The sequence below is a fragment of the Neltuma alba genome, unplaced genomic scaffold (assembly GCF_004799145.2).
Source record: "Neltuma alba isolate B1F8T4 unplaced genomic scaffold, ASM479914v2 tig00011267_pilon, whole genome shotgun sequence".
Classification (NCBI taxonomy): Eukaryota; Viridiplantae; Streptophyta; class Magnoliopsida; order Fabales; family Fabaceae; genus Neltuma; species Neltuma alba.
In genome coordinates this window covers 34909-61380 of record NW_021635978.1, presented here as the reverse complement: position 1 = coordinate 61380, position 26472 = coordinate 34909, and the positions used below count along the sequence as shown (strand labels likewise).

Below are 26472 nucleotides of genomic sequence, written 5' to 3'. Positions count from 1 at the left end.
CAAAAAACTGCCATTGAAAGTTAAATTTCAACGGCGATTTTTTATTTAACCGCAGTGGAAAATCAATTTTCCACTGCGGTTTGTTTTCTTTACCTTTCAACGTCGTCTTTATCAACTTCGCCTTCAAAACCGCCGTGAAAAGCCTTTTCTGGTAGTGCTCCTCCACGCCTCAAATGTAAAAACTCTTAACATGTGTGTTTCTTCTGTCCTCTTTAAAAACTCTCACAAAACTAAAATACTTCATCTTGAGGGAAATACTCCTGCCCAGAGCTCGTCATCCTCCGACATTAATGGCGGACAAAGACAAGGTATTAGGAAACTTTACATATGGTCGCTGTGTCGGTTAAGTTTTCACTCAATGAATGCATTTGGCGGTCATCAGAATGCGCACCGGCAACATCACAACCAAATGCAAAAACTTATTAACTCTAATCAACAATCAATAACGAAGCATCCGCAGGTTCCCAAGAAGAAGACATATTACCAGTTCATGCCTTTGAAGGAGGGAAACGCCGGTATATATGGATACGAACGTGGGTTCCAAAACCCTCTCTATGATCGTGTGATGATGCCCAGTGGTGGTTTGACTTCATTATTTGCTGCAAATGGTGGTGGAGGACGACTAAACACCAATGAAGTGGACCTCGTTCTCAAACTCTGACCATTTCGTTTTGATGATGCTCTCTCCCTCTTTTCATGTCTTTATTAGTTTTGCATGAATCTCTGCCTGTGTGTCTTTGAAATACAGATTCAATGCTCTCTGTCTTTGTTTTCTTTATTCTCTGTGTGTGTGTGTGTGTGTGTGTTCAATTTAGTTTGGAGTAATATCTCAGTGTGCGCATAATTTGTTTAATTGCTAGTCTTTTGGAAAAGGAATTTTCTTGCACAGTTTCAGAGTCATGTGTTTAAGACCTGCAAGCGATCAGTACGAAAAAAAATCAGCGAAATGAAGAAGCAAACGGAAACAGCCTGACTTAAAAATGATCCAAATTTAGTGTTACCGAGTTAATGTGTTTTATGATGCATATTTGCTCCTTTCAATTAAGTGTGGATCTTCACACAAGACCAGCGACTTTAGTTGCCCAGAATTTATTAAACGAATCACATCATTCATAATTTATGTAATTTTTTGAATCTCTGAATAGTATTACTTTCGGTCCTATTTATAATACCTCATTTGCAAACAGCTTATGAGGCTTTATAAATAAGAGCGAAGGTAGTACAATAAATGTATTAATAGCATTGAACTTTTGTTTATATTACAGTTTACAAGTTGGACGAGAAGTAACGTTCCCTCCCCTCCCGTCCTTTTCAGATAACTTGCTCATGATGTTTTTTCTTTTGACCTGACTCATGATGTTTTTAAAATGAGTTAGTTTAAACCCAGGGTGTGGTTGAGCGGTGGGGGCTCATCCTCCCTTAACCAAGTGTCGAGGGTTCGATCCTTACCTTGGACATGGAAAAGCTTTAAAACCCTGGGCTAGCTGTCCCACCTATCGAGGTGTCTACAAGCCAACGAAGGGATTAATTATCGGGTCCGCCGGTGGATACCCTGATGTTTCATCAAAAATGAGTTAGTTTAATTTGGATCCTTGAAAATATTAATTCCTAATCTTTTTGTAGTACTACTTCCGGTCCTATTTATAAGAGCTAGTTGACTAATTTGAAGAGATCAAAGAAAAAAGTTAAGTTAGTTATTTGTCATAAATACGTGTTGTCTTTCCTAAAATATCCTTACTAATCAAGTGTATTGGCTAGAATTATTATTGTTAGAAGAACTATTGTGGAAAAAAATGCATAGAGACAAAGTGGATTGAGATCTTATATCTAGGACCAAAATAAAAGTCAAACAAGGTCTTATATTAAGGATCGGAGGTAGTATAATTTTGCCTCTATTTTTTTTAGGTACAATTTTCGCCACTGACCTTTGAGTGCAATTTGACCCTAAGGGGCAAAATTGCACTAAGAAAAAAAAAAGACCAAGGTCAAAAGTATACCTGATAAATAATTAGGATTAAAATTACATTTTAACCTATTTAAATTTCATATTTTTACTAAAATAACATTAATCTAAAAAATAGGCTAAAATAGCAAGAAGGCAACTAATTCTTCGTTAAAATTATTATCAAAAATTTTAAGGCCAGACAATTACTTAGAAAGGAATGAACTAATTAATAATTTTAAAATTTCAGTTTTTTTAATAAAAAAATGTTTTAAACGCGGAGGACCTCCGAGTCCGCCTTGCCGTTTCACGTTGGGCCACAGAAGACCCATGAAAGCCTAATAATGAACCAGACAATTGCTCTGTCCTTTTTCATTCGGGCTGGCCTTCATCAAACACGTCAACCTTGGGAGGGTTTGTTTGCATTTTATTTCTCATTAAGCCTGAGGCATCGGAACGATCCGTTTAACTTCAAGTGCAGTGTTCGCTATGATGATGAGTCACCTAACCAATTTGTTTTTCCTAAAAAAGAAAATCGGGGGAATATTATAAATTACTATCTCTGATATTTAATATAAAATCTATTTTATAGTTCAGATTACATTATAAAATGAATCTTATATTAAAAACTAGAGAAAGTATGTTACAAGTCAGTTATTATTGACCGAGATATGATCAGGATCCAGCATGTTTGTTCAGATCGATCAGAAATGTAGAACTAATCATGGTTACAGCTAATAAATTCTGGGCAATTGGCTTAATAAGCAAACAAGTTTTATTACGTTGCTGGTGGACGAAAACAAAACATTCCGATAATAAAATCAAGGATTAACAGATTAAGATGCAATTTTAATCCCAATCTAATTTTTTCAGTGTAATTTTACGCCTAAACTTTTTAGCCTGGTAATTTTGACCTTTATTTTTTTTTTTGGGTGCAAATTTGTCCCTCAGGGTCAAAATTGCACCCAAAGATTAGAAGCAAAATTGTACCCAAAAAAAAAAAAGATCAAAGCCAAAACTGTACCACTAAAAGATTGAAGGCAAAATTGCACCTAAAAAATAAAATCAAGGTTAAAATTACACTTCAACCCTAAAATCAATTCCATTATATTTGTGTTTATAGATACAAGATTATTTGTTTTGCTAAACCAACACAATCATACTAATAAATACTAACAAATTTGTGATTAAAGTCCTAAGAATAAAATCGTGATAAAAATGATGACGCGCATGTGACTTAATAGGAGCGTAAAGCGTATTTATTAATTAGCTATATTTGATACCGTCCATGATTGTGCTATAAAATTGTTTTCCCAGATAAGCAACTAGCCTCCACAAACTTCATCAGATATTTCATCCAACTATAAATAGTTCCATTCGTAGCTCCTCTCTAATGTGACCCATTATTTTCTGAATTTTTGAGCCAAATATGTGCGTGCGTGCGTGTGTGGATGGAAAAACCTGCACTCATTGTTTATTGGACTTGAAGGGAATTATGAGTATAGTGGTGGGGTTGTACAGCTGATTGAAACGCACTATTTGGGCCACTAAATAAGGAAAACCTCGTAGATACCTTAAAAAATCCCATAACAGCAATTTTTTCCTTAAAAAAACAAGGAATTGTCTTAGAAAAAATCACAAAAAAAGACTTTAAAAATTAAAAAAATACATACAAAGACTCGTTCATAAAAATTGCTGTTATTTGCTTATCAATTGTTGTCAAAACTTACACTTCTCCGGTTTTAAATATAAGACCCATTTTATAGTGTAATTCCTAAATTACATTCCTAAATTCCTATCTGTAATTTTTTTTATTTCCAAAGTCTTTTTTTACATTTTTCCCATTGTCCTATCGCAAGATCCTTACCGTGATTATCATAAAAAACCTACCTGTACTACTTCGTGAACTTGAGCCTCTTGAGTTGGAACTCAATGGTCCAAACACGAAATGACGATAATCATGATCGCGGAGCTGCCACTTGGGCGTGGCTCTGCCCACATTCTTTGAAGTAAATAGAATACACAAAAATATATAGAGAGATGTGAAGATATATGCATATATTCGCTGTATTGTATGATGAGAACATTTTAATTTCACAATGAAAATCATCAAAACCGCGATTTTGAATGACAAAAGCAAATAGCTACTTGCTTCCATTAAAATCACAATTAATTAATTTTAGTAGTTTAATTTCCAACGTGAAACCAAAACACACACTAGCGCTAATCATAATTTATAAATGCTTTCTTGGTGGTTCGCATATATATATGGGCATGAATGGATCCTAGCTTATAGCTTCTTCATAACATTACTTCAAAGCCAGCCAACTTCCTCATGGAAGGGGTCCTACACTAATAATGTTTGAAGATTAAAGAAAAGGCCAAGTGAGTTGATGGATGTGTGGAGGAAAGCAATGCAGAAATGAGATTAACAACCCAAGGCATTATGCTCACTGCTTCAACAGGTCCACCAAATACCATTCAACGTGTGATCTATCTCTCCATCTCACTAATTATCACAGAGAGAAACAGTACTCTCTAGTGTCAACGTCTTGATTTATGGATGTGGACCAATTTTTCAACAACTCAAGTAAATGAAGGGAACATTATTCATGTGAACGTCCCTAACTTACAACTACCATAATTCAGACACTATTCTGTGTTGCTTTTAATGTGGAACTCAAAAGAGGTACAATTGTGAATAAACCTCCTCCTCCTCTCTCTCACACATGATTGCCTGTCACAATAACGACAATTGAATTATGAGAGTTACTTGCTCACATAGTAACACTGTAAATTTTCATGCAATCAAGTTCTGAAGAACCCTTCCCTTTAAGAGCGTCCAATTCTAGATATATATGGGAATCAATTATTTTTGTTCTAGCTGTCTAAGCGGCCTCATTCATTTACTCTCTTAAATGTATATGTCCAGCGCTGTTCATTCTCATTACTATAGAAGATGTGTTAAGAGTCTCGAAAAGTTTCACGATTGCTTCTTACGTATCAGTCTTAGAATTAATGGAGAGACGAAGCCATATATTGTGTTCTTTTCACTTATCTGTCAAACAATTTCATCATGTATAAAATCAAGGCACAAAGGGAACACCAAATATCTATCAATATGGCAGAGAAACAGCCATTCGTTATTCATCATTGCGAATCCATTAAAATCCAGAGAAAACGATATGATAGGAACTTCGGTGGATGGTTATAAGAACTGGCCAGTAGATCCTGACAATATTCTAGCGCACAATAAAGGATTTGCAATATTTCATGAAATTAATGGCAATTCTCAACAGAACCTTTCTTCATTACAACAGTGAAAGGTATTTGATAAAACTATTATTATATTATTATTATTTCTTGTCCAGAACCACTTGTACTGCATCGATCCCCAGAAGCTCCATCTCAATTTCGCCCGAGTACAATATAATTGGGCCAATCTCTGAAAAGGAGAGAGAGGGACGGAGAGATCAGAGAGTAATTTCTGTGTTTGATTTTATCGATAATGGTGCTTTTACAGAATAGATCAAGCACCTGATTGATCTAATGTTATTTAAATGTGAGAGAAATATAGAAGGGTGAGAAGAATAAATTAAGCTCGACTGAAGTTTGGAAAACAAAAAGGTACTGTGAAATAGAATCAAATTTAAGCTTAATAACTTATATAACTATGCATAAGATTACTTGATACATTTGAAATTTAGAATTGGAAGTTGAATGATTAAATAAAATGGAAGCAATGAGAACAACGAGACGAAGGATATCACATAATCCAGAGATGGCCCCACAGCGTTTATTCAACATCTGAGAAGATGCCATTTTGGTGGTCCAATTTCCCCAGTTTCAGAAAACAATCATGCTGTGCCCATCAAAGCTTTTAATTCAAGAGAACTCATAGCCTAATATTTGACATTGCAGAAAAGTCTCTTATTGATCGATTCCTAATGTTATCATAGTGTTAGATATGAGACATAGACACATGCATGTTGTGAACTTAATTTTTTAATGGTATATCTCATTGATGGTATGTTGCTATCTAGTTTGCCTCAAAATGGTGGCGCTCATATTCTTCTCTCTGCCACTTAATTGCTTCAGTTTAATTTCAAGCACCCACATTCTTTGTTCTGTTTCTGTTTTCTTCCGACCCTAAAATATCCCCCGCCCGTGTGCAACTAACTTTTCGCATTCATTAATTATCGCTAAATGCCGATTCCGTCAGAGCAAAATAACATTATAAGTTCATGAAAAGCTAGCAAAAGAATACATGTTTGTCATTTATCAACTTTGATTGCATAAAAACCTGCTGTCAACTAGTCATTACACACGAGCTTTCAATTGGAAAGTAAGCTTCAGTCAATTTTGTGCTTTTCAGCAGCATTAATAAGCATTATACTGTTGATTTTAAATATAATAATGTCAATATAATCATGACATCTCATGTAAGATTCTTATTTTGTTAGTTTACACAAGGCCTAGGTACATAGAGAGGAGGTCCTGCGTGTGAAGGCAGGCGCAGAAGAATTCAAGGGAGCCTGTCCGTATTAGAAGTGGCCTGGCTCTTGAGAAAGTTTTAAACAGACAAAAAAAATAAAATTAGCTTTCAGATAGAGAGCATATAAATTTCCACAACTATGACAAAAAAAAACAGGAGTTCGAGGACAACGTGCTAAGGATTTAAACTCTCTCCATCAGCATGTTTCTCCATCAATAATATATATTTCATCAGAATAGACACCTCACAAATGTAACCCTACTTCAGAGCTAAGCACAACCTTAAATTCTGAAACCGAAAGATAGGCATTCTGAAAGTAGAATCTAGCTACACATATGTAACACAATTAAAATAACGCCGGTGGTTAGAAGAATTGAAAATAAACCCAAATAATGACAAACATTAAGTGTATATGTCGCATCCAAACAAGGCTTCACAGAAGGGGTACACGCAATTGATCTATCCGTTTGGATGGTCCACACAACAAAAGCGCTGTGTTTAAAAGAAGCATTTGCACACACATATATATGGATTCATGAATGAATGTGTGTGAGTGTTCTGTATGATTTGATATTGCAAAGCAAGTTGGGAGGTCCAAGGTAGTAGTTCTCATTAGGCAATGTCATTTTCAAGACACTTAGTGGGAAAGAAAGATAAGGAACAAAAGGACAGTGACCCTTCTTGTTTCTTCCCTTGCGTACGCCAAAAGATGCTACAATTAACGCAGATCATATACATAGCTAACGAAGAAGACGCCAAGATTTGACGCCAAAACCAGACAATTGTGCTTGAAAGGGAGGTTTTTTTTACTGTCTTCCTCGCTCTCTATCAATATTCTGAATTTGTGACCCTTTTGCTGGTGGGGTGATATTTGGACACATCCACGTTCACATGTCTTTTGGTGAATTCCCAATATAAGGACGTCAAGTATTTAATGAGTACTTGGCCCTTAGCTGGATGGCCGTCTCATTACGTAAATTTTCATATGATGCGCGTATTTCGGTATTTTTAACTTCAAAACAATTTCTAAACAGAATTAGACTGAGAATGCAAAGGATCCCAGAAATTTGCTGAAACCTTCGCAAAACTGTTCTTCTTTTTTGGTCAATACAGTTTCTCTCTCTCTCTCTCTCTGGGCAATGGGTCAATAGTGAGTACACAGCTAGTTGTTCGGTGCTTCTTTTAATCATGAATATAATGAAAACATCTAATGATTTTTTTAGCTGGTGCAGGAAAGTGATTATTACACGCAAATTAACGTCTGAAACTAATTAATCAATAATGCTAGGGTTTGACGCAATAACATGTCGGATGTATATCCGCTCTTCCTGTGGCTTATTAGGGTATATATAATTGATTATATTCATTAAATGGGTGATCCCATTAAATACGACTGAATTTTCACAGTATATACTTTGAAAGTGTGTTAATAAGTTGTTCAATGCAGGTCGTAATTTGATAATAAAGAACACGAGTTGCATATTCATGGCTTAACTGGAAGGGAAAAAAGTTAGTAGAAGGCCAAGTCTTGGCCTCTTTTTTTTTAAAGTTAATGAAATCTCGCTAACCAGGTTGCCAAATCAAGAGGTAATAAAAGCAAATGACAAGTTGTCATGCTTACATAATCACATTGTATCATTTAATTTCTACTTATATAAGACGAGCAATTGCATTGAAAGCCATATGTTTCTGTGGTCCCCTATTCGCCTAAAGCCCTTCGAGGGTGTGACCCTTTGGTAAAGAGAAGGTTTTGCAAATATATGGCTATATTGTTTATGTTCTAGCTAGCTAGTCAGGTAGGATGAAGGGAGAAGACTTCATCTTAAAGTTTCTATGTAGAAATTAATTTTTTTTTTAAAAATTCTTTATCCATAATATCAAGGCAAAGCTGCTAAAAAAACTAATTAATGAATGAATATCGGAAACTATTTTTAAAGAGGAGGAGGTCCACTTGTTAAGAAGGAATCAACATTGAGGGCCGGGAACTTGATGAGTTATTAAAACTGATGGGAAAAAACCAAAACAACCATAATTGCGAAGCATAGAGATAGGGCTTAGACATTTAATTACGTCAAGTACTTGAACAGGGAGCTCATTATCTTAGTGACAGCTCAGAGAATAGTTATGAGAAGTGAGGAAAGGGAAGAATAAGATGGCGACATGTCATGGGATAGCCAAAGAAAGAGCAATAGAGAGATCGTATGGGCTAAACGAGTCAAGCATGCATGAATAAAGCACTGTTCTGTGCAGAAAGAAAGAAAGAAAAAGGCCACTAAAGATGGAAAACGTAACATTGAATATTGCTATTTCAGATAAATTCCATGAAAATTTCACTGACACACACCCAGCAGAGAGAAGCTCCTCTTGCAACGATCCAGAGGCCACCTTCCCTCTCTTCTTTTTTTACTCCCTCTGGACTCTGGCTGATGAATTAGCTGTAACTTTCTGAGCTAACGATGGGAGATAAAAAGGAACTTGGGATAGTGCAGTCATCAAAAGAAGCGGAAGAGCGAAAACGACATATTGACAGATATACATCCCCTTTCCTTTTTCGCAAGATCAAACATTATTATAGAATTATATGTTTACATTTCTGACGAGTTTCTGTACATCTATCGTCACAAAGAATATAATTTTAATTTGTTGCTATTACGTCTATTGGCATGCATGTGAATTACTAAGAAGTAAGGCTTTCCATCATAAAACTGATTTTAATTTTGTTATGATATTACGTACATATACAGCTAATCTAACAGCTGCCAAGAGTTTTTCTTTCCCGCTATTTTTTTGCCGTCAGCATTTTCGTCATATTTCTCATCAGGAAATCGTCAATTCGTTATTGTACACTGAATCTGGAAATTTTGACAGGAAGAAGAATCGGGAGGGAAAAAGCATACAGACACGAGGAAGGGAACGTCGTAATGGTGAGAACATGTGTAATAGAAGAAAGACGATTTATTAAGAGACTGGGTGTGTACTTGATTAGCCAGTGAAAGAGGCCGGTGGGGAGAGAGAGAGAAGCAGATTGTATATGCTCTTACCCATTCGTGTAGTCTGAATCAACTTAAACATTTTTGAGGACCACTTTCTCTTTCCCTTTCTCAGTCTCTCTGCAGAATCCCTGAGACAGATATAAAACAGCCATCAAAGTATTAAAGAATCGACACCAAACTGGTGGTACCATAGATGGTCCTTCAAGGACAGAGAGAGAGGGGAAGGAAGGCTTTACCAAAGAAGTTGGGATCATTAGATCTCGGTCTTTCAAAATTCGCGAAATCACTCATAAACGAACGTACGTGAGCTGTCTGATCCATATAATAAAAGTAACAAGAGAACCGGGAGAAGGAAGGGCGTGAGCAGAGAGAACAAGTACTGTGACAGCAAAGATAAATCTATCATACTCCATTTTTTGTTTTTTCTTTAAATGAAAATATAGCTATTTAATTTATCTATCTGACCTAATCACTCTGCAACTTGTTAAGACGATTATGACATTCGCATAGTAGAAAGATGCGTCAAAAGAGATCTTCTGCTACGCACCTTCAGTTGAAAAAAATAAACAACCCCTCTATCTGGAAGGTCAAATTTCCAAATACGCTGTCTTGTACTGAAATAAGCAGCAAACAATCTGAATCCATAGACGCACCAACCAGTAGACAGAAGACAAAGCAATTCCACACACACACACACACACAGACGCACACATTTGTTCTTCGATAAGATTAATTAATATATACAACTAACATGGCATGCAGGAATCAGGATTATTGTGTATTGTTTTAGACATGCAAGACAACTACTTAGCTAGCTAGGTGAATATGGAGTAAAGACATTACGTTGCCAGCCTCCAAAGCCTTCTCTTCTCCAAGTGATTAATTAGATGGCTGTTGCTTTTGATGCTAGCATTATAATTCATATATATGTGTGTGTGCGCGCGCGCGCTGTAAGAGGGCCAAGTGAAGTACGCTAATCAAACATGATCACTCACGTCAATAATTGAAAATGATGCGAGCCAATATGATTGAATATGATTATATGCTAACTAAATGGACAACCTCCCCCCCCCCCCCCAAAAAAAGGAGGTCCTCATTTTTTTATACCCACCCGTCAATCACGTACGACGACCATGGTTCATCAAACAAAAATACAATCTTTTGGTCTTGGGGTACCGCCGTCTTCTGTTTCTGCAAGGCAAACCGCTTGTCAAACCATTCAAAGATGCTTATGATGTATTATTCCCTCATGAATGATAATTAAATCCGATCAGATCGATCAGTCACATTTTGCAATTTTCACTGTTTCCCCAATTATTTTTATTAATTATTAATTTATTATTTAGCACGTTGCCAAGTCTCTCTCCATGTATATATCAAACGGTTTTCACTTTTAAATCACATGACTTGAGACGCTTAATAATAATGCAGCTTGATGCTTGAACTTGAAACCGCTTTAAATAAACTTAAAAATGATCTTGGAAAAGAAAAGTTGAATGCCTAGAACATCTATATTTAAAAGTGAAACCAAAAATTAAGTGAAGGCGGTACTTTAAGAAGCCAAAGCCAGTCTCAGACTTGGTGGCCTTGTCAGGGCTTCAGTTCTCAGCTTGATAAGCCCCAATTGTCCTTGGATCAGTCCTCAGACCCCACCCTGCCTCTCAGTTTATAGGATCCACACCGCACCCCAACGACATATCCATCTTCCTCCTCCTTCCTCCTTCCCATTCATTCTCCTCCCACCTGTTTCTCTCTTCCTCTCTCTCTCTCTCTTTCATGGACAAAGCTTCAGAGACTAGTAGTAGAGAGACTCATGACTTCATGAACGTCGATTCTTTCTCTCAGCTGCCCTTCATCCGCCCTGCCCCTCATAAAGAAAAGCCCATCAAGCTCTTCGGCATAGAATTCGGTTCCCCCGAAGCAACCGCGCCGCCGGCGGACGATTCTGAATCCGCCGAAGAATCAAATGGGAAGGACAACGCCACCATCGACAACAGCGAGACTAATCGGAGATTTGAATGCCATTACTGCTGCAGAAACTTCCCAACCTCCCAAGCCTTAGGTGGCCACCAAAACGCTCACAAACGAGAGCGCCAACACGCCAAACGAGCCCACCTTCACATGTCCGAAGCTCAAGTCTACAGCCTCGTGAACTACAGGTCCTTCCCTCCACCGACTTCAACGTTAACCACGCCAATGCCTGCTAGTACTTATCCTACTTCCGCTGCTTATAATAGTGGTGGTGCTAGGTTTTATGGAAGCCCATATTCTCTTCACCATCACCATCACCAGCCCATCAATGGAAGCCCCTTGGCCTTGTGGCGAATACCCACCCTCCAAACTAACCCTACCTTCAATAGTGACCGTTCGTTGAATCCATTGCCCTCGTTTGCTGGCGGCGAGGATATCAACATGAGGACCTCATCGCTACAGCTCGGCGGGTCTGCCTCAACGTTGCAAAACCGGTACGTCGTCCATGACTCGAAGCCGGGCGTTCAAGACCATGTGAGTTTGGATCTTCATCTGTAACACCAATTATATGTTATAATAAATCTTGAGGTACTTTAGGGTTGATCGGGGCTCTATATATGCAAATTAATATTAAATTGCCACTTTTTTCCTCTGATGGAGTTTTATGACGTGATGATTCTAAGATGATCCTCCCATTTATACATTAAGAGTATTTGTCCCTTTTAAGCATATACATGGTAAGCATTAATGGTAACAAGGTATATACATACGCAGAATTATATATACATATATTGGTATTGCAATTTTTGCACACTGTGTCACGTTAGTGTGAAAGAATTGAGAAAACATTCACACGTGTGGAAAGGTAGCAGGTAAAGCGTAGGAGACAGTTGGGGTTACGCATGAGCATTTTGTCGAAACACACGTGTGCGAAAATCATGAAAATGTGCAGACAGATGGGGGTTATGAGATAGGGTGGGTTTCTGATTCGATGCAATGTAATGGAGAAAGGTCATGATGATAAGTTTTGATGGTCTGCTCGAAAAAATTGCGGAAAAGAGAAAGTGATATTTCCATGCCGTTTGCAGGCACCATATGCTGCTCCCCATGCTTCAAATTTATGTTTTCTTTCTTCATTAATTGTTATTATCATCACTTATTTTCAAAGCAATTTACACACAGAGAGAGAGAGAGAGGAGGGAAGCAACTTTAACATGGATATGTGCCTATCAACTTTAGATTATGTCTCTTCCATCTAGCTAAGATATATACTATCTCAGTCTTAATTATAAGATCTCGTTTGTAGTCTATAAACGGAGTCTTATAATTAAGACCAGAGGTAATAAGTTAGAACCTTCTCCTATATATGTCCTATATATGAGACTATAAACAAGGTCTTATAATTAAAACCGGAAGTAATAAGTTGAAACCTTCTCCTGACCTTAGATTTAGGGGACAAAATGGGTAACGTCAAGACCATTTAAAAGGCGCCTTCTCGGTCTTCCTCTATTTCTCCGAGTCAATTAAAGGATGAAAGGAACATGTTCCGCAGAATCATGTGTGCATGCTACCTTCTGATGTTGATTATGGTGAGAGTTTGGGTTGACTGGAGTTGACACAAAATATAATGATATAAAATGGGTTTGTCGTGTTGGGAAAGGATCTAATGCTAGAATGAGAATAATTAATAACAATGGCGCATCAGCTTGACAGAAGTTATAATAATTACTAGGTTGATTTGTTACTGATGCATAACTTGATAAGCGTCTTGGAAGGCCGTGGATCATGAGTTTATATATGCCTCGTTTACAGACAAAAATAAGCATTGAAACTTAAGAGGCAGTGGTACCAACGACCTAGGGCTTTTATGGCTTTAAAATGACAAAACCATCCCCTTCGAAAAGGATGTGTCTTCCTTTTCCTCTAAGACTTTAAGGAACATATGAACATGGTAGTTAGACTGCCATCTTTATTTGCCCACCTTCTGTACCTCTGCTTTTATATGTCTGATGCGCAAAGAGAGAGATGTTAGGTGGGTTAGTTTTGATGAGTAAAAAAGTGGGACTGGGAGATTCCTTCTCTAGGGAAAAGAGGACATGTTCTCCTTAACAATAGTAATGCAGTAATAGCACTGATGGATCTGTCAACTTTAGCTGTCTGTCAACGTGGCAGCACAAAGAGTCGACGGTGAACGCTGGCTACCAATGTTTACCTGAAAAACTCAGAAAGGATGATGCAATCAATTACCACATTGATGGTAAATTTCCCTTCTCCTAACACTTGCCCTTCCTGGAATATGATAGATTTGACCAGCAATCCCAACTTGTAGCCAGACTTTCCCCTTTAATTGCCCCCTAGCGAAACTCTGGCCGATCTTGAACTTTTTAGTTTCAAGCACTTCGACCTACTTCGCCCACCCATCACTTAGTTTTCAAATCTAAGTTATACAGTTCTCAAAAGCCTCGGGGCAACAATTTTTGGTTTTCTTCCGCAGAAATTGAAGCATGCGTTTTATAAGACATCTCAGGCGGCTCTCGTAAGTCTTCACGATAAATTAACCGTGGAGTTCAGAAGTCTGAAAATATAGGTCCTGTTTGGTACAAAACATTAAAAATGAAGCATAGAGATTGTGATTGCAATTAAAAATAATAATTAAAATGGTATTTAACTTAAGTAATTACTTATTACGTAAGATTAGGCAAATCTATAGAGGTGAGATTAGGAAATATGACTTTCCCCATGCTATTCTATACTCTCACATGCATAGGTTTGGCGAATCGTATATAACGAGCAATTTCTTGTTCTAAACACTCTTTTAATAGATTTTATCAATCTCAATCCTAATCTTTATCTTTAATTTTCAATGCTTCCTATCAAACACAAGTCTAAGGTGTTCTCCTGCTTTGCTTCTTCTCCCCCCCCCCCCAAGAGAGAGAGAGAGGAAAAAAAAATCCTAAACAGCCCCTACTTGAAATGATTTTATTGATCCAAAGAAAGATATTGATTTTCTACAACATGGTGTGCCTTTGAACAAGGGAAAAATGCGTCGTTGAGAATATTTATTTAATCTCTTAATTAATGGGATGCGTAAAGAGAATTTAATATAGGCTATCAGTCAAGTTGCTTTGAGTGCTTGTTCGACTTTCTCTTGAAAATTAAGAAGGGAGCAAGATCTCCTTCTCTGAGCTCGTTCTCACTGGTTGAACAGATGATTACTGATTACCCCTCTTCTGGACAAGCATGGCGGCTACGTCTTTTCCAATTGTTCCATCTTACGAGTCCTGGATTTTCCATCCCCGTTTGAATCCGTGCGGTACTTCCTGAGTCCCTGACTAGTAGTTTAGTTATATGGCAGAGCATCCGGAGGCCAGACTCCCTCGAAAAACCTCAGTCATAAAATAAAATTTTCATTTGACCCAAAAAAAAGAAATTTCAATAAACCAACCTCACTCAACAATATCACACCAAGTTTGATATCCATCGAGTCTCAATCTTCTAAAGTAGCTTTTGTCGGAGGAAATTATTACAATTTAAATTTTCCCTTGAAACAAGAGAGGTAAATAAAAGCAAACCAAGTGACAAATAATGATAAATCCCACAATTCTGTCACACTGTTAATGTCAACCAAACTATAGACCCCACAAGTAAATGCAACATAAAAAAGCGCGTGGGGGAAGAAAAGCAGAAAGAGTCCGCAGCGTAAGACGCAGGAGAGTACATACATTTATGACTAGGACCACTTGCTCTTTACTTCCAAAGCGAAGAGAGGAAAGAACAGTGGAATTTAAGAAACATCGGCCCACCTCTTTATATAGTTTCTGAACGAGGTTGACAGTTTATACAGCAGCCTCTAGCTAACCTGAACAGACGGCACATTTTAGAACACAAGCAAGATCCCTTCCATTTTTATAAGCCATTGGGAGCAGCCGTTGATTAATAACGTTGCTATAAACGCCAAACTATGTATCTTTCACAACAGGTTGGTCTGGACCAAGTCAAACCATCTTTGCTTTTAGATGACTACTCAAAAATATTAAACATAATCAACTACCAACAAGCATCCCTGCAACAAGTCTTCAGTGTTGAGCTGCTCATTAATAGATCCTTATGTTCATATAGGACCACCAGGTCAATGTAAGTTCACTTTGCCTTTGCATTCAGCAGAGGCTCATATTTAATCTGATGTGATAACCACCTACAGAAATCGATTTATGCCTTTGCACAAGTCCCAAGGTAATTGGCCATCTATGCAAATTTGGACTTCACAATGCTTACTTCCTTGCCAGCCTTTCAGCATCAATCAGTAGAGGCCTCAGAAAAGCAACAAGAATGGGAGCTATTTGCTGCAAAGAATGATGCTTCTTTTACAACGTTCGTTTTAACAACAATGTATGCCTAATTACCATTAGACCTGCTAGAAAACACAATCAGACTCTTTAGGCAATTGATTAACAGCCGGTCAACCATCAGATGGCCTGCAAAAAAATTTCCCCTTTTGTTGTTTTTTTTTTTAAAAAAAATAGCACCACCTACACAGTGGAGCAATATTGTGAATACAGGAGCTGCATTGGCAAGTCTTGCTCTGCATCAAAACATTATGCCCCATAAATTCTGTAATAACTATTGCCCCAAAAAATGGCACCTAAACAGAATTTCGAGGGTGGGGTAGCGGGTACAAATGGCAACACGAACAAATCTACCCCCACTAGTTCAAAAAAAATTTAGAAACCTGCTATGCAAAGAAAGGGAGTTATTTAATTTCTGACAAACAAGCAGCTCAAAGGACTTCAAAAACAAGACGACAAGTGTCCAACACATATTGAACAGCCCAATAACACATGATACAACACTTCAAATCAAATTTGCCGTGTTACCATGTCAATGTCCCACGTATGGGTCGGTATTCGAGCTTTCTACAACCTGGCCAACTATGAGTTCCTTAAGAAGATTCGTTCTGCAATTCAACCTTATCAGTGAAATAACCATTACAAGCTGTTCACGTGATCTTTCTCTGCTTTATTTATCAGCCTCTTTCAGAAAACATTACCCATTATAAGATCAAATTTTTCCCATCTAAACCAAATGGATGGGGCACTACAAGATATACCAAATAAAGATAATATTCACATGAAGGGTGATGAGGTGAAGAATGAACAGTCTTTAAAATTTGAACAGTCCTACCAACCCATGGACATTGTTTAAAATATAAACAAAATAGTGAAGGATAATATATCTTTCTCCTATGTGCCCTCTTAATAATTATCTTGTCCGCTCTTTCTGATTACGAGAATTGTAGTTATCTTCAATATGTCGGGTGAGAAGAGAGATCCCATAATGTGAGGCACTTGAGGCAGCATAATAAGATGTCACAGTGAGTTGAGCAAGCTTTGGAAGCACATAACCTACAAATTCCAGATACCATCTGAATTAGTCAGGACTCATGAGTCTCTCGACATTGTAACATCACTGCAATAAACTATAACTCTTCAACATTACAGTCAACTTGATAATTATTGGTTGACATGCTTTTTTATCCTGAACCAAGGAATCCCTCAAATATGACTGAGCCACATTGATTCAAAATAGATATTGTTCTATCTTTGACCCATAATAGATAGAGAAGGATTTATGCAATCACATAATTTGGGCTCCAATAATATGGCGCCTTTGGGGCCAACCAAAAGGCCCAATGAAATGGGATTTCCCAATGGGGCCAGGTCATTTTTGGGCAAGTGGATTGTTTACGATGAAGAGGATGAATTTTAAGAGAATGATTTGGACGATTTCAAAATGGACTCATACAACCTATTAAACTAAACCAAAAGTATCAGTCAATAAGAAACTGCAAAATGCAAATTCCCGGGCACTACATGTTAACAGCAAAATCCCACCAAATGAAATAAGACTAAAAACCCGCACTCAATGCAGGCACAGTCAGCGCTAAACCTCTTAGTGATATTTAACCTAAACAAACAACGAAGCCTGACCTAAAATAGATAATAAACGAAACCCCAACTCAAACAGTAGGAAAAAGATTAAAGACCATAAGTGGAGTGACATTCCTTCGGATCCATCAGAGAATAAATCATTTGTTGTTTTCTGCATGATTTCTACGTTTATGTCTGTAACCCGTAATAGATGTTAGAAATTAAACCTAATAAATAGCCGGGTACAAGCATTTACCTCCAAATGCAGCACTTGCACCTGAAAATATGAGCAATGGAGGGAGCTGCAAACAAAGAAGGAACAAAATGTGTTAGCCAAACAATGTGAACAAGAAACATGAATGTACGGTGCTGAGCACAAAGAACTAAAGACGACTAGAAATTCAACGATAATACCATTCTAGGCATCAGCATTACTGCAAGGCCACTAAAGCTCAATATTTGAAAAAGAAACTCAAAAGTTAAATAAAGCATACATACCCCAACGAGGAAAGGAAGCCACTTTGGTCCCTTCAGACGATTTTGTAGGTATGGGATCCCTGCAGCCAAAGGTTAATAGGCAATATCAGCAACAAAGGGTGTCTATAATAAAGTAGGAGGAAAACAGAACCAGCAATACCTGTGTTAAAACCATGAACTGCACTCAGCATACCACCCATACCCGAGCCAGCCTAATCAATAAGAAACACAATATGACGTAAGGCAACAACATATATACAATAAGAAAAGATGCAATGATAAATGAGTGACAGCACACTAAGGAGCACAGCACTATTCCGATCCCCAAATTACAGGAGTCTGCAGCACAACTGAGACCATGTAAACCAAACTAAAATAAAATAATAATTAAAAAAAAAAACCCTGCAATATTGCAGTAATTTGAACAGGGGTTCCAACAAATGGCAATGTATTGCATGAAGGGGAAAAGAAAGAGACAAGATTATGCTAATAAAAATAAATATATACACTCAACGCTAAGCTAACACTTTGCAGTAAAAAATAACATCAGAATTTAAGATTTCTACTTTATTTTGACAAATAATAAAAGAAAACCCAAGTCTTGCATCCTTCACTCACCACAGCAGTGGCATCATGTAAGACAGAAGTGATTGTCCATTCAGATTTTTCCTGAATCCACATGATCACATTGATAAATAGCTGACAGGAATTTTTTTACCAAGTAAATTCATCAGAATTTTGCAAAGAGAATAGTAGACATACAGAGTTAGGGTTTAGAAGGGAGAGACAGCGAGGGCAACGAGGGGAGCCAAGGCCAGGGTTGATGGTAGGATCGTGGTGGAGATTGCCAGTTCTTAGCTTTTCTTCATACACTTCTCGAGTTCCCATTATCCGGCTCACCTTTTCGCCTGTGAATTGCCTACATACAAATCAAGTGAGACAAGGTTAAAATCAAGACGAACGGAAAAGTTGCACCGGCACCCTCTAAGCAAGCATGACATTCCTAAACGATCTAATTCATTCAACATATGCACTGCTCTCACATTTAAATTTAAATAGAAAGTAAGGCATCTCAATTCAATACTCTTAACCTTTCTGTAACATAGACTAATTTAAATAGCTTGATTATTGGTAATAATTCCAAAAAAAGCTTAAAGACCACATCCCTTAACGCTTTCATGCTTAATATGGAGATTGAATGACACATAAACTAATATCAACCAAAAGTTGTGATTATAATGGCTAGCTACCAATTCAATTATAGCTCTCATTGTCTTCAAGCATTTTATCACAGACTGTGCGTGATCTCGATAGTCATCATCCAAGCATAAATCAAGTTCACCAATTCACCATTCACTAATTAAGTGAAATTACTAATTTCTATCTCTTTAAAAGCCAGGAAAAGAGAAGGAAAAAGAAGCAATAATCTCAACTGTTATACGGAGGAGGACGGTTTTAGAGTTTAGGGTTTTTAGGGTTTACTTAAAAAAACAAAAGCTTCGTTGAGACTTGAGAGCAACGATGAGACAATGGCTGTGATCATGCACTTACCTCCAAATCTGTGATGACAGTGACCGACAGAGCAAGAGAACGGTGCTAAGAGCCGACGGACAGCAGAACTGATCCCCCCGACGTGCGATGAAAATGGCCGACGGATTAAAAGAGCGCGCCGATGAGAAACGATTGAGAAAGAGCGCGCCGAAACATGTCGGGGAAAAGATGTTGAAGAGCGGTATATTGTTGACGATTTAATAAAACGAAAAACAAAATAAGTGAATGAATGGCCGAGATTAAAATGTGATGAACGGCCAAGATGATCGATCTTTCTTTTTTTGGGCCTTGAAGATGATCTATCTTTTAAGTGGATCCCTCCTGGCAATTTCACCCTTTTTTTGGGCCAGTGGCAATTTCTTTTATCTTTTTTTTTAAAAAAAAAACGCCAATGGCAATTCACGGTCACGGAGCGCGGGGGAAATGGCTCTGGCCAGGAGGCAATGGTGGAAGCGATGTTATTTGTTAGTTGTCACATCTAACTAATGTATTTTTCTGGCTGGGAAAAATCAAAAAAATGAAAGGGTAACATAAATAGTTAAATGCATCTAATTCAATGATTAGTTTTTTTTTTTTTGCATGCAAGGGATTTTTTTCCACCAGAATGCAGAGAATTTAAATTAAATCATGCATCTCTAGACTCACGCTCCTTCCCTGCTTTATTATTAGGTTCAACTGTCTGTATATATCTTTTTAATGTGTGTGTCTCCCTCTCAACTCATATATTTACAAAATTTGGTATAAAATCTAACACTGGTTCTGTAACTCACTGATAATTGATACGAGAAGTTAATTCTATACAAATTGAGAGATATCGATTTGATTTTTGATAATCATCGCAGACCAAATAACAAGAGATTGAGTTCAGTGTACAAGTGAGATAATGTGAATTTATTTGGAACTCTATGCAAGGGTCCTGATGCAGAGGTTTAGGCTTGCATCACCAGCGTCGCAAGTTTTAATGCTTTTACTTGACAAACTGACATGATCCAAATTCCATAACCACGTGCTTCATTTAATCATTGAGAAAAATCAAGGAACTCATTTTGACTTTTGGCAAACGCGATCAAAGGTGTGTTTGGATGAAACCAAACCGTGGTTTGAAAAAGTGATTCTGGAGAATAGATTCTGGAAGAATAGATTATGGGAAGAATAGATGTTATGAAAAAGTGATTTTGAGAAGTGAGAGTGTTGTGGATAGTTGTTATCAGAAACACTTTTATATATACAAATTACTAAAAAAAAGACATAAGTTAATATGATAATTACAGAAAAAATAGATTTTATGATATATTTTAATTTGAAGGAATAAAATTGTTAATAATATATTTTTTATTAACATAATTAATAATACATAAGATAATATAATTAATAAATAATTAATATGTATATATATTTTTAAAATATAAGATTAAATATGTTTATAAAAAAATATGTTTATAAAAAAAATAACAAGATTCATATCCTATAAGCTCTCACACTCTCCCTTTTTTCTCCAAAAGCAAAAAATTTCTGCTTTTTCTAAAACCATGGTTTTGGAGCCAAAACCATAGTTTTGGTCCAAAACCAAGGTTTGCCCAAAACCAGTGGGTGTTTGGGTGACTTATCACCCAAACCATGGTTTGGGTCCCCAAACCATGGTTTGGGGTGTCACCCAAACAGAGCCCAAGTACTAGTCCACCCCAATAGAAGGGGCTTCTGCCGGTGCTGGCCCACACAATACACATGGGCTCCTCTGTCCATGCAATAATCGTTCCCCGTGATTGCCGGGGATCAAAATTCAAATATATACTCCTTATTATCCGGTCCTAATTATTATTTTGTCTCTTATATTTATGCATTTTTTTCCAAGATAATCCTTCTAATAATGATAGTTTTAGCCAATATACTTAATTAACAAGGATATTTTAGGAATGACAACACTTATTTATTATAAATAACCAACTTAACTTACTTCCTTAATCTCCTCAAATAAGTCAATTGGGTCTTATAATTAGGACCGGAGGAGTAAAATAATTCTTATATCGCATCACACGTTAAATATAAATCATTCTTACAAAAAGCATTCATAGATGACTCATCAGATGACTCAAGGGTGTTTGGGAAACAGAAAAAGTGTTTTTCTCAAAATATTTTTTTACAAATCGAGATAAATTTCTCTGCATATATCGTAAAATCACTTTTAAAATCATAATTTGAGTTTTATCCATACACCCCACAGAGAAAAGGAGGACATTTCCTTAATTTTTCGATTTATAAAACTAAAAGCAAACCAAGAACGACTGGAAAATGGGAAATAAAATACAGTAATTAAAAAAAAAAAAGTAAAAGGTTTTCCTCGGAAAAAAGGGTAAAGGACGTTTGAGGTGATCTGACTTATCGAATAAGAAAGGAGCGATCCCCATCAATAATGAAACACGTAGACGTTGTACTCCACTATAGCGTCCCCTGTTTTCGGATCAAACGTGTGAGTGTTAGCCTGAGCATACCCACGTGCGAACCGGAAAGCGCCGCTCCCTCCGACTATCGGCATCTCCCTCACGGTGGTTAACACCTTGTTCCGCCCTAAGATGCTCAAGCAGCTGCCGTTATATTTCCCTTGGGTAAAAGCAAAGTTCACCACCATCAAAAACCCCGCTTCTTCTTGCGATGCCGACGCGTAAATGCCTTGGGCTCTTCCCACAGGCGTGGAGCTGAGCTCGGGACTCGCCGTTAATGGATCGTCCATCATTACCACTGCCCCGAATCCAGTCGGCGATTTGTCGGTCATACCGGCCGCCGCCACCCTCACGGCGCTGGGATTTGGGCCGCTCACGATGTCGTGGAAGTAGAAGTGAAGGTGGCTCAGCTTTTCCTCACCGAGGCCCAGAGATGCCGGGGATATGCTTCGAAAGAAACGGGTCGACGTTTTGGTGGCGGCGAGGGAGGATGAGAACAAGAGGAGGACGGTGGCGAGGGGAATGAAGAAACTGGAGATCAGTTTTGCCATGGCGAACACCGGAGAGTAATTGCTTCTCGACCCAACCCTTGAGGAGAAGGTTAAAAAGATGGTAGTAAAGGGGGAGGGTTTTTGTCGGAGAATTATTTCACAACTGTAACATGTAAGATGGGCAATTTCGTCTTCGAAGTAGGGAAGTAAATGTCATCATCCAGAAAAGAAAGAAAGAAAAATCCTCAAAATCAATGTTACGGTTTACAAGTACTCTGTCTATTAGTGGGACAATATACGTTAATTAGCTCTTTGTTAATAATAATTACAAATTATTACACGTTATTGCACTCGCTTCAAAAGTTGAAATTGATCTGTCTAATTTGGTCAAAAAAATTGATCTGCCTAAATGATGACGCATGAGTGACGTCGCCCAGAGGGCAGAGCAACGAGTGTTCTGGTGCATGTGCATGGTTGCCGTTGGCTATTCTGCTGTAAAATTTAGGGTGGATTTAAATTCACGCATTACAATTCCGACCAAGAAATACCATCTTCATATGTAACGATGATTTTGTCGAAGCGTCCATGAACAAAAAATCGACTTTGCCACCATGCGCGGCTTCTCGTAACAAGTAACGTGTCTTTACCAGTCCTACCAGATTATAAGTGATCCATGTAAATGCAATTTTGCGGGCAGGGACGTTTATTTATACTAATATAATTTTGCATTTAGAATCCTGATCTGGACACTTGTCGGGTCCGTGTGTGTGTGTGTGTGGGCGCTCAGATGAGATACGCCGCACCCAAAGTACGACATGTTCGTAGTAAACAACGCTTTGGGGAGAGGCCTCATGGCTCGTGTCATTATAAGTATAATGCCAGACTTCTGCCAAATCTTGAAGGCGACGAGGGGAAAAAATCTGCCAAATCTCCTCCAAACAAATAGGTTTTCTCGTGTTTAATAAACCACTCGCATCTTGTGTGTCATTTGGGAGCAGTTACAAAGAGGGTATTTAAAATTAGAAAGTCATAATAGCTATTATTTCTGGTTCTTAATTTAAGATTTCATTTGATTTTTATTTTGATACTAAATATAAGACTCTAATTCACTCCATTTATCATATTTATCTATTTTTTTAAAATAGTCCTTCCAACACACCTGATTATCAAAGATATTTTAAGAAATATAATACTCATTTATTATAAATTATTGACTTAACTTATTTTCTTACTCTATTCAAATTAGTTTATTAACTTTTATATTTTGTATTATATTTTGTGCTGTAGTAATCACATTATTTGTATTAATTCATCTCTCGTCTGCACTACAAAAAACAGCTGATTAACGACGGAAAAAAATTCTATCGCTAATTTGTGGCGGAAACAAATTCTGTTGCTGATTTCTTACCGAATTGCAACGAAAATTCCGTCGCTAATTTTTTCAATGGGTTGGCAACGAAATTTTTCGGGACAGAATTTCTGTCCGTCGCTAATCTGTCAGAAAATCGTCAATAAAATTTAGCAACGGAATTTTTTCCGTTAGAAATTTCTGTCGCCAATTCTATTGCTAAATTGTTTGTCGCATAAGTTTTTGTCGTTAATTCTGTCGCTAATTCTATTCCATCACAATCCATCATTAATCTTTCACTAATTTTAAATTTTGTTATTTTAAATTATAATCTTACAAAAATTTATATAATAACAATTAAGAATATAATGATTTAAACATATTTTTAATTATAAAGTAAATTGATATATTTGTGGAGTTTGTGTTAATGAAGATATCGTCATCATTCATGTCATTATTATGTATATATTGAAAATAGAAAGACAGTTTCTTAGAAAACTTGTTTATATTTTGTTAAAATAAATTCCTCTTGATTATTAATAATAATTTAAAAATATAATAAGAATATTAATAACTTTCTTATACAAGCTGATTTAAGAAAGAAATAATTTTATCATATGTAAAATATATTGAAATATATAATATATGATAGAAATTCAAAACCAAAAAATAAATTTATATGAATGTAAACTAATATTGAAGTGAATTTTGAATTTCAATCATTAAATAATAAAATTTAATCACGATATAATTAATACCCATGATATAGATTGATTTTAGTCTTCAATACAAAAACAAATGGTATATACAAAGAATTTTAAGAAAATAAATTACATAGGATATATATACAAGTAGAGAATATTGTTTATCATAATCTATTCAAATCATTTAATTTTTTATATAGAATAATTTATTAGATTTTATTATAGTAATTATTTTTTTGAATAACAAGATTTTTTAACTAACTGTAAATGATTTTCTTCAAATATATAAAACACATGTAGATAATATAATATAATGTAATATAATACATATATAATTAAATTGTATATCTTATCAATATTAATTAGAAAATAAATTTAAAAAATATTTATAAAAAAATTATTTATGATTTAAAATTCAAAATTAGTGTGTTAGAAATTAAAATTATATTACAAATATTTTTTTTAAAAATAAAAAATTATAAAAAATAGCAAAACAAATATTTAAAAATTATTTTTTCATTAAAATAGTTATAATTAAAATTATCATATAGTATATTTTTAGTTTTTAATAATATATATGTATATATAGTTGTTTGTGTAAAATAATATTATATATATAATTTTACATAATAATTTAACAGGTTCATTGCAGTTCAACTGGTAAAGCCGCACGGTAGGTAGAGGTGCCACATGGTATTTTATTTCATTTTTTAAAAAATTGGGTTAGCGATGGATTAGCGACGGACTTTTTTCCGTCCGTCGCTAACTCGTCGCTAATTCCGTTGCTAAATAAAAAATTCCTTCACTAAAAGCATATTTTTTTGTAGTGCCGAAATCCTGAAGCTGACACAAATCAGATGCAAGGAAGCAAACCCCCGTATATATGAGGTAAAAAGGGCATCAATGTTCATACGCATGTAATGAAGGCCATTATTTTATCATTAAAAAATGAATGCCATTATTTGCTCGGAATTGAGACAATGAGAGGTTTTTATCTACGATAGACGAATTTACTTCATTAAACTACCGGTGCAGGAAACTAAAATCGTTTTACATGGAACAAGAGAGCAAAGAGCAAAGGGGTGACGCTCTTGTGAGCAGAGAAATAGTGTAACCCGCAAAAACACAAAACCAAAACATCGCTGAGGGTTGTGCTCAATAATGGAATACGTAGGCGCTGTATTCCACGATGGCATTCCCTGTTTTGAGATCTAACGTGTGAGTCTTAGCCTGAGCATAACCACGTGCGAATCGGAAAGCGCCGCTCCCTCCGATGATCGCTATCTCCCTCACGGCGTCAAACACCTTGTTCCGACCCAAGACGCTTAGAGTGCTCCCGTTATATTTTCCTTCCGTGAATGCAAAGTTCATGGCCATTAACAAGCCCGCCTCGCCTTGTGACGCCGAGGCGTAAATGCCTTGGGCTCGTCCCACGGGTTTCGAATCGGGATCGGGTCCTAAGGTCAACAGGTCATCGATCATCACAACTGCTCCGAACGCCGTCGAGGAAGTGTTGGTCACCGGAGCCTCTGCCACTCTCACGGCGGTGGGCTTTGGGCCGCTGAGGATGTCGTGAAAGTAGAAGTGAAGATGGCTCAGCTTCTCCTCTCGGAGGCCTAAGGACGCCGGAGAGAGGTTGCTAGAGAAACGTTTCGTTTCGACCGCGGCGAGGGAGGACGAGAAGAAGAACGCAAAGACAGTGGCGAGGGGAATGAAGATGCTGGAGACTAGCTTCGCCATGGTGAAGGAGATGAGGTAATCAGCGACAATGCGAGAAGGAAACAATCAAGTTAGGCTATATATTGGCTACGAATAAGAAGGTGGCAAAAAATGACTTCGGAATGATTGACCTGCTTGACATTCAGATGAGTAGTTTACGTGTTTAGTGGCTGCCTTTAATTATGTCTGACACATTGCGGGTTAGGTTGGGAGAATAAAATTTTTTTTAATGGATTTTTAACTTTTGATAATCATAAAACACCTACACTTCCTTCGTTCCTTTTTATAACAAACTGAAATTTAAATTACATTAGGCCCGTTAAAAATGGCACACATATAGAAGCAGCTTTTATGTAAAAAAGACGTTTTATCTCCACTTATGAAAAACATGGTTACAAGTAATTTCAAACGTTAAT

The 26472-nt window shown here is 36.8% G+C and overlaps 3 protein-coding genes across 3 annotated transcripts; 1 reads left to right on the top strand and 2 right to left on the bottom strand.

The window, feature by feature from the left end:
- Positions 1-11045: 11045 nt before the first annotated feature.
- LOC114763251 (zinc finger protein GIS-like) lies at positions 11046-12100 on the top strand. Its single transcript, XM_028952873.1, has one exon. The coding sequence runs from the start codon at positions 11207-11209 to the stop codon at positions 11957-11959; it is 753 nt and encodes a 250-aa protein (XP_028808706.1). The 5' UTR covers positions 11046-11206; the 3' UTR covers positions 11960-12100.
- Positions 12101-16336: 4236 nt separating this feature from the next.
- LOC114763248 (uncharacterized) lies at positions 16337-22384 on the bottom strand. Its single transcript, XM_028952871.1, has 8 exons — positions 21844-22384; positions 19357-19435; positions 18568-18724; positions 18424-18474; positions 17966-18017; positions 17827-17885; positions 17585-17630; positions 16337-16803 (listed from the first exon to the last, which is right to left on the bottom strand). The coding sequence occupies exons 1-8, from the start codon at positions 22343-22345 to the stop codon at positions 16661-16663; spliced, it is 1089 nt and encodes a 362-aa protein (XP_028808704.1). The 5' UTR covers positions 22346-22384; the 3' UTR covers positions 16337-16660.
- Positions 22385-25492: 3108 nt separating this feature from the next.
- Positions 25493-26077, bottom strand: LOC114763250 (dirigent protein 22-like). The gene has a single exon (XM_028952872.1). The coding sequence runs from the start codon at positions 26075-26077 to the stop codon at positions 25493-25495; it is 585 nt and encodes a 194-aa protein (XP_028808705.1).
- Between the last annotated feature and the right edge of the window lie 395 nt (positions 26078-26472).

What these genes read in the sequence shown, in the direction of transcription:
- LOC114763251 (XM_028952873.1), top strand. Translation starts at nt 11,207, where the DNA reads ATGGACAAAGCTTCAGAGACTAGTAGTAGAGAGACTCATGACTTCATG.
- LOC114763248 (XM_028952871.1), bottom strand. Translation starts at nt 22,345, where the DNA reads ATGGCAAAACTGATCTCCAGTTTCTTCATTCCCCTCGCCACCGTCCTC. An exon ending in TTTCCGGTTCGCACGTGGGT is followed by an intron (nt 19,436 to 21,843) that starts ATGCTCAGGCTA and finishes TCATCGCACGTC; the next exon opens with GGGGGGATCAGTTCTGCTGT. An exon ending in CTGTCATCACAGATTTGGAG is followed by an intron (nt 18,725 to 19,356) that starts GTAAGTGCATGA and finishes ATTTGTATGTAG; the next exon opens with GCAATTCACAGGCGAAAAGG.
- LOC114763250 (XM_028952872.1), bottom strand. Translation starts at nt 26,077, where the DNA reads ATGGCGAAGCTAGTCTCCAGCATCTTCATTCCCCTCGCCACTGTCTTT.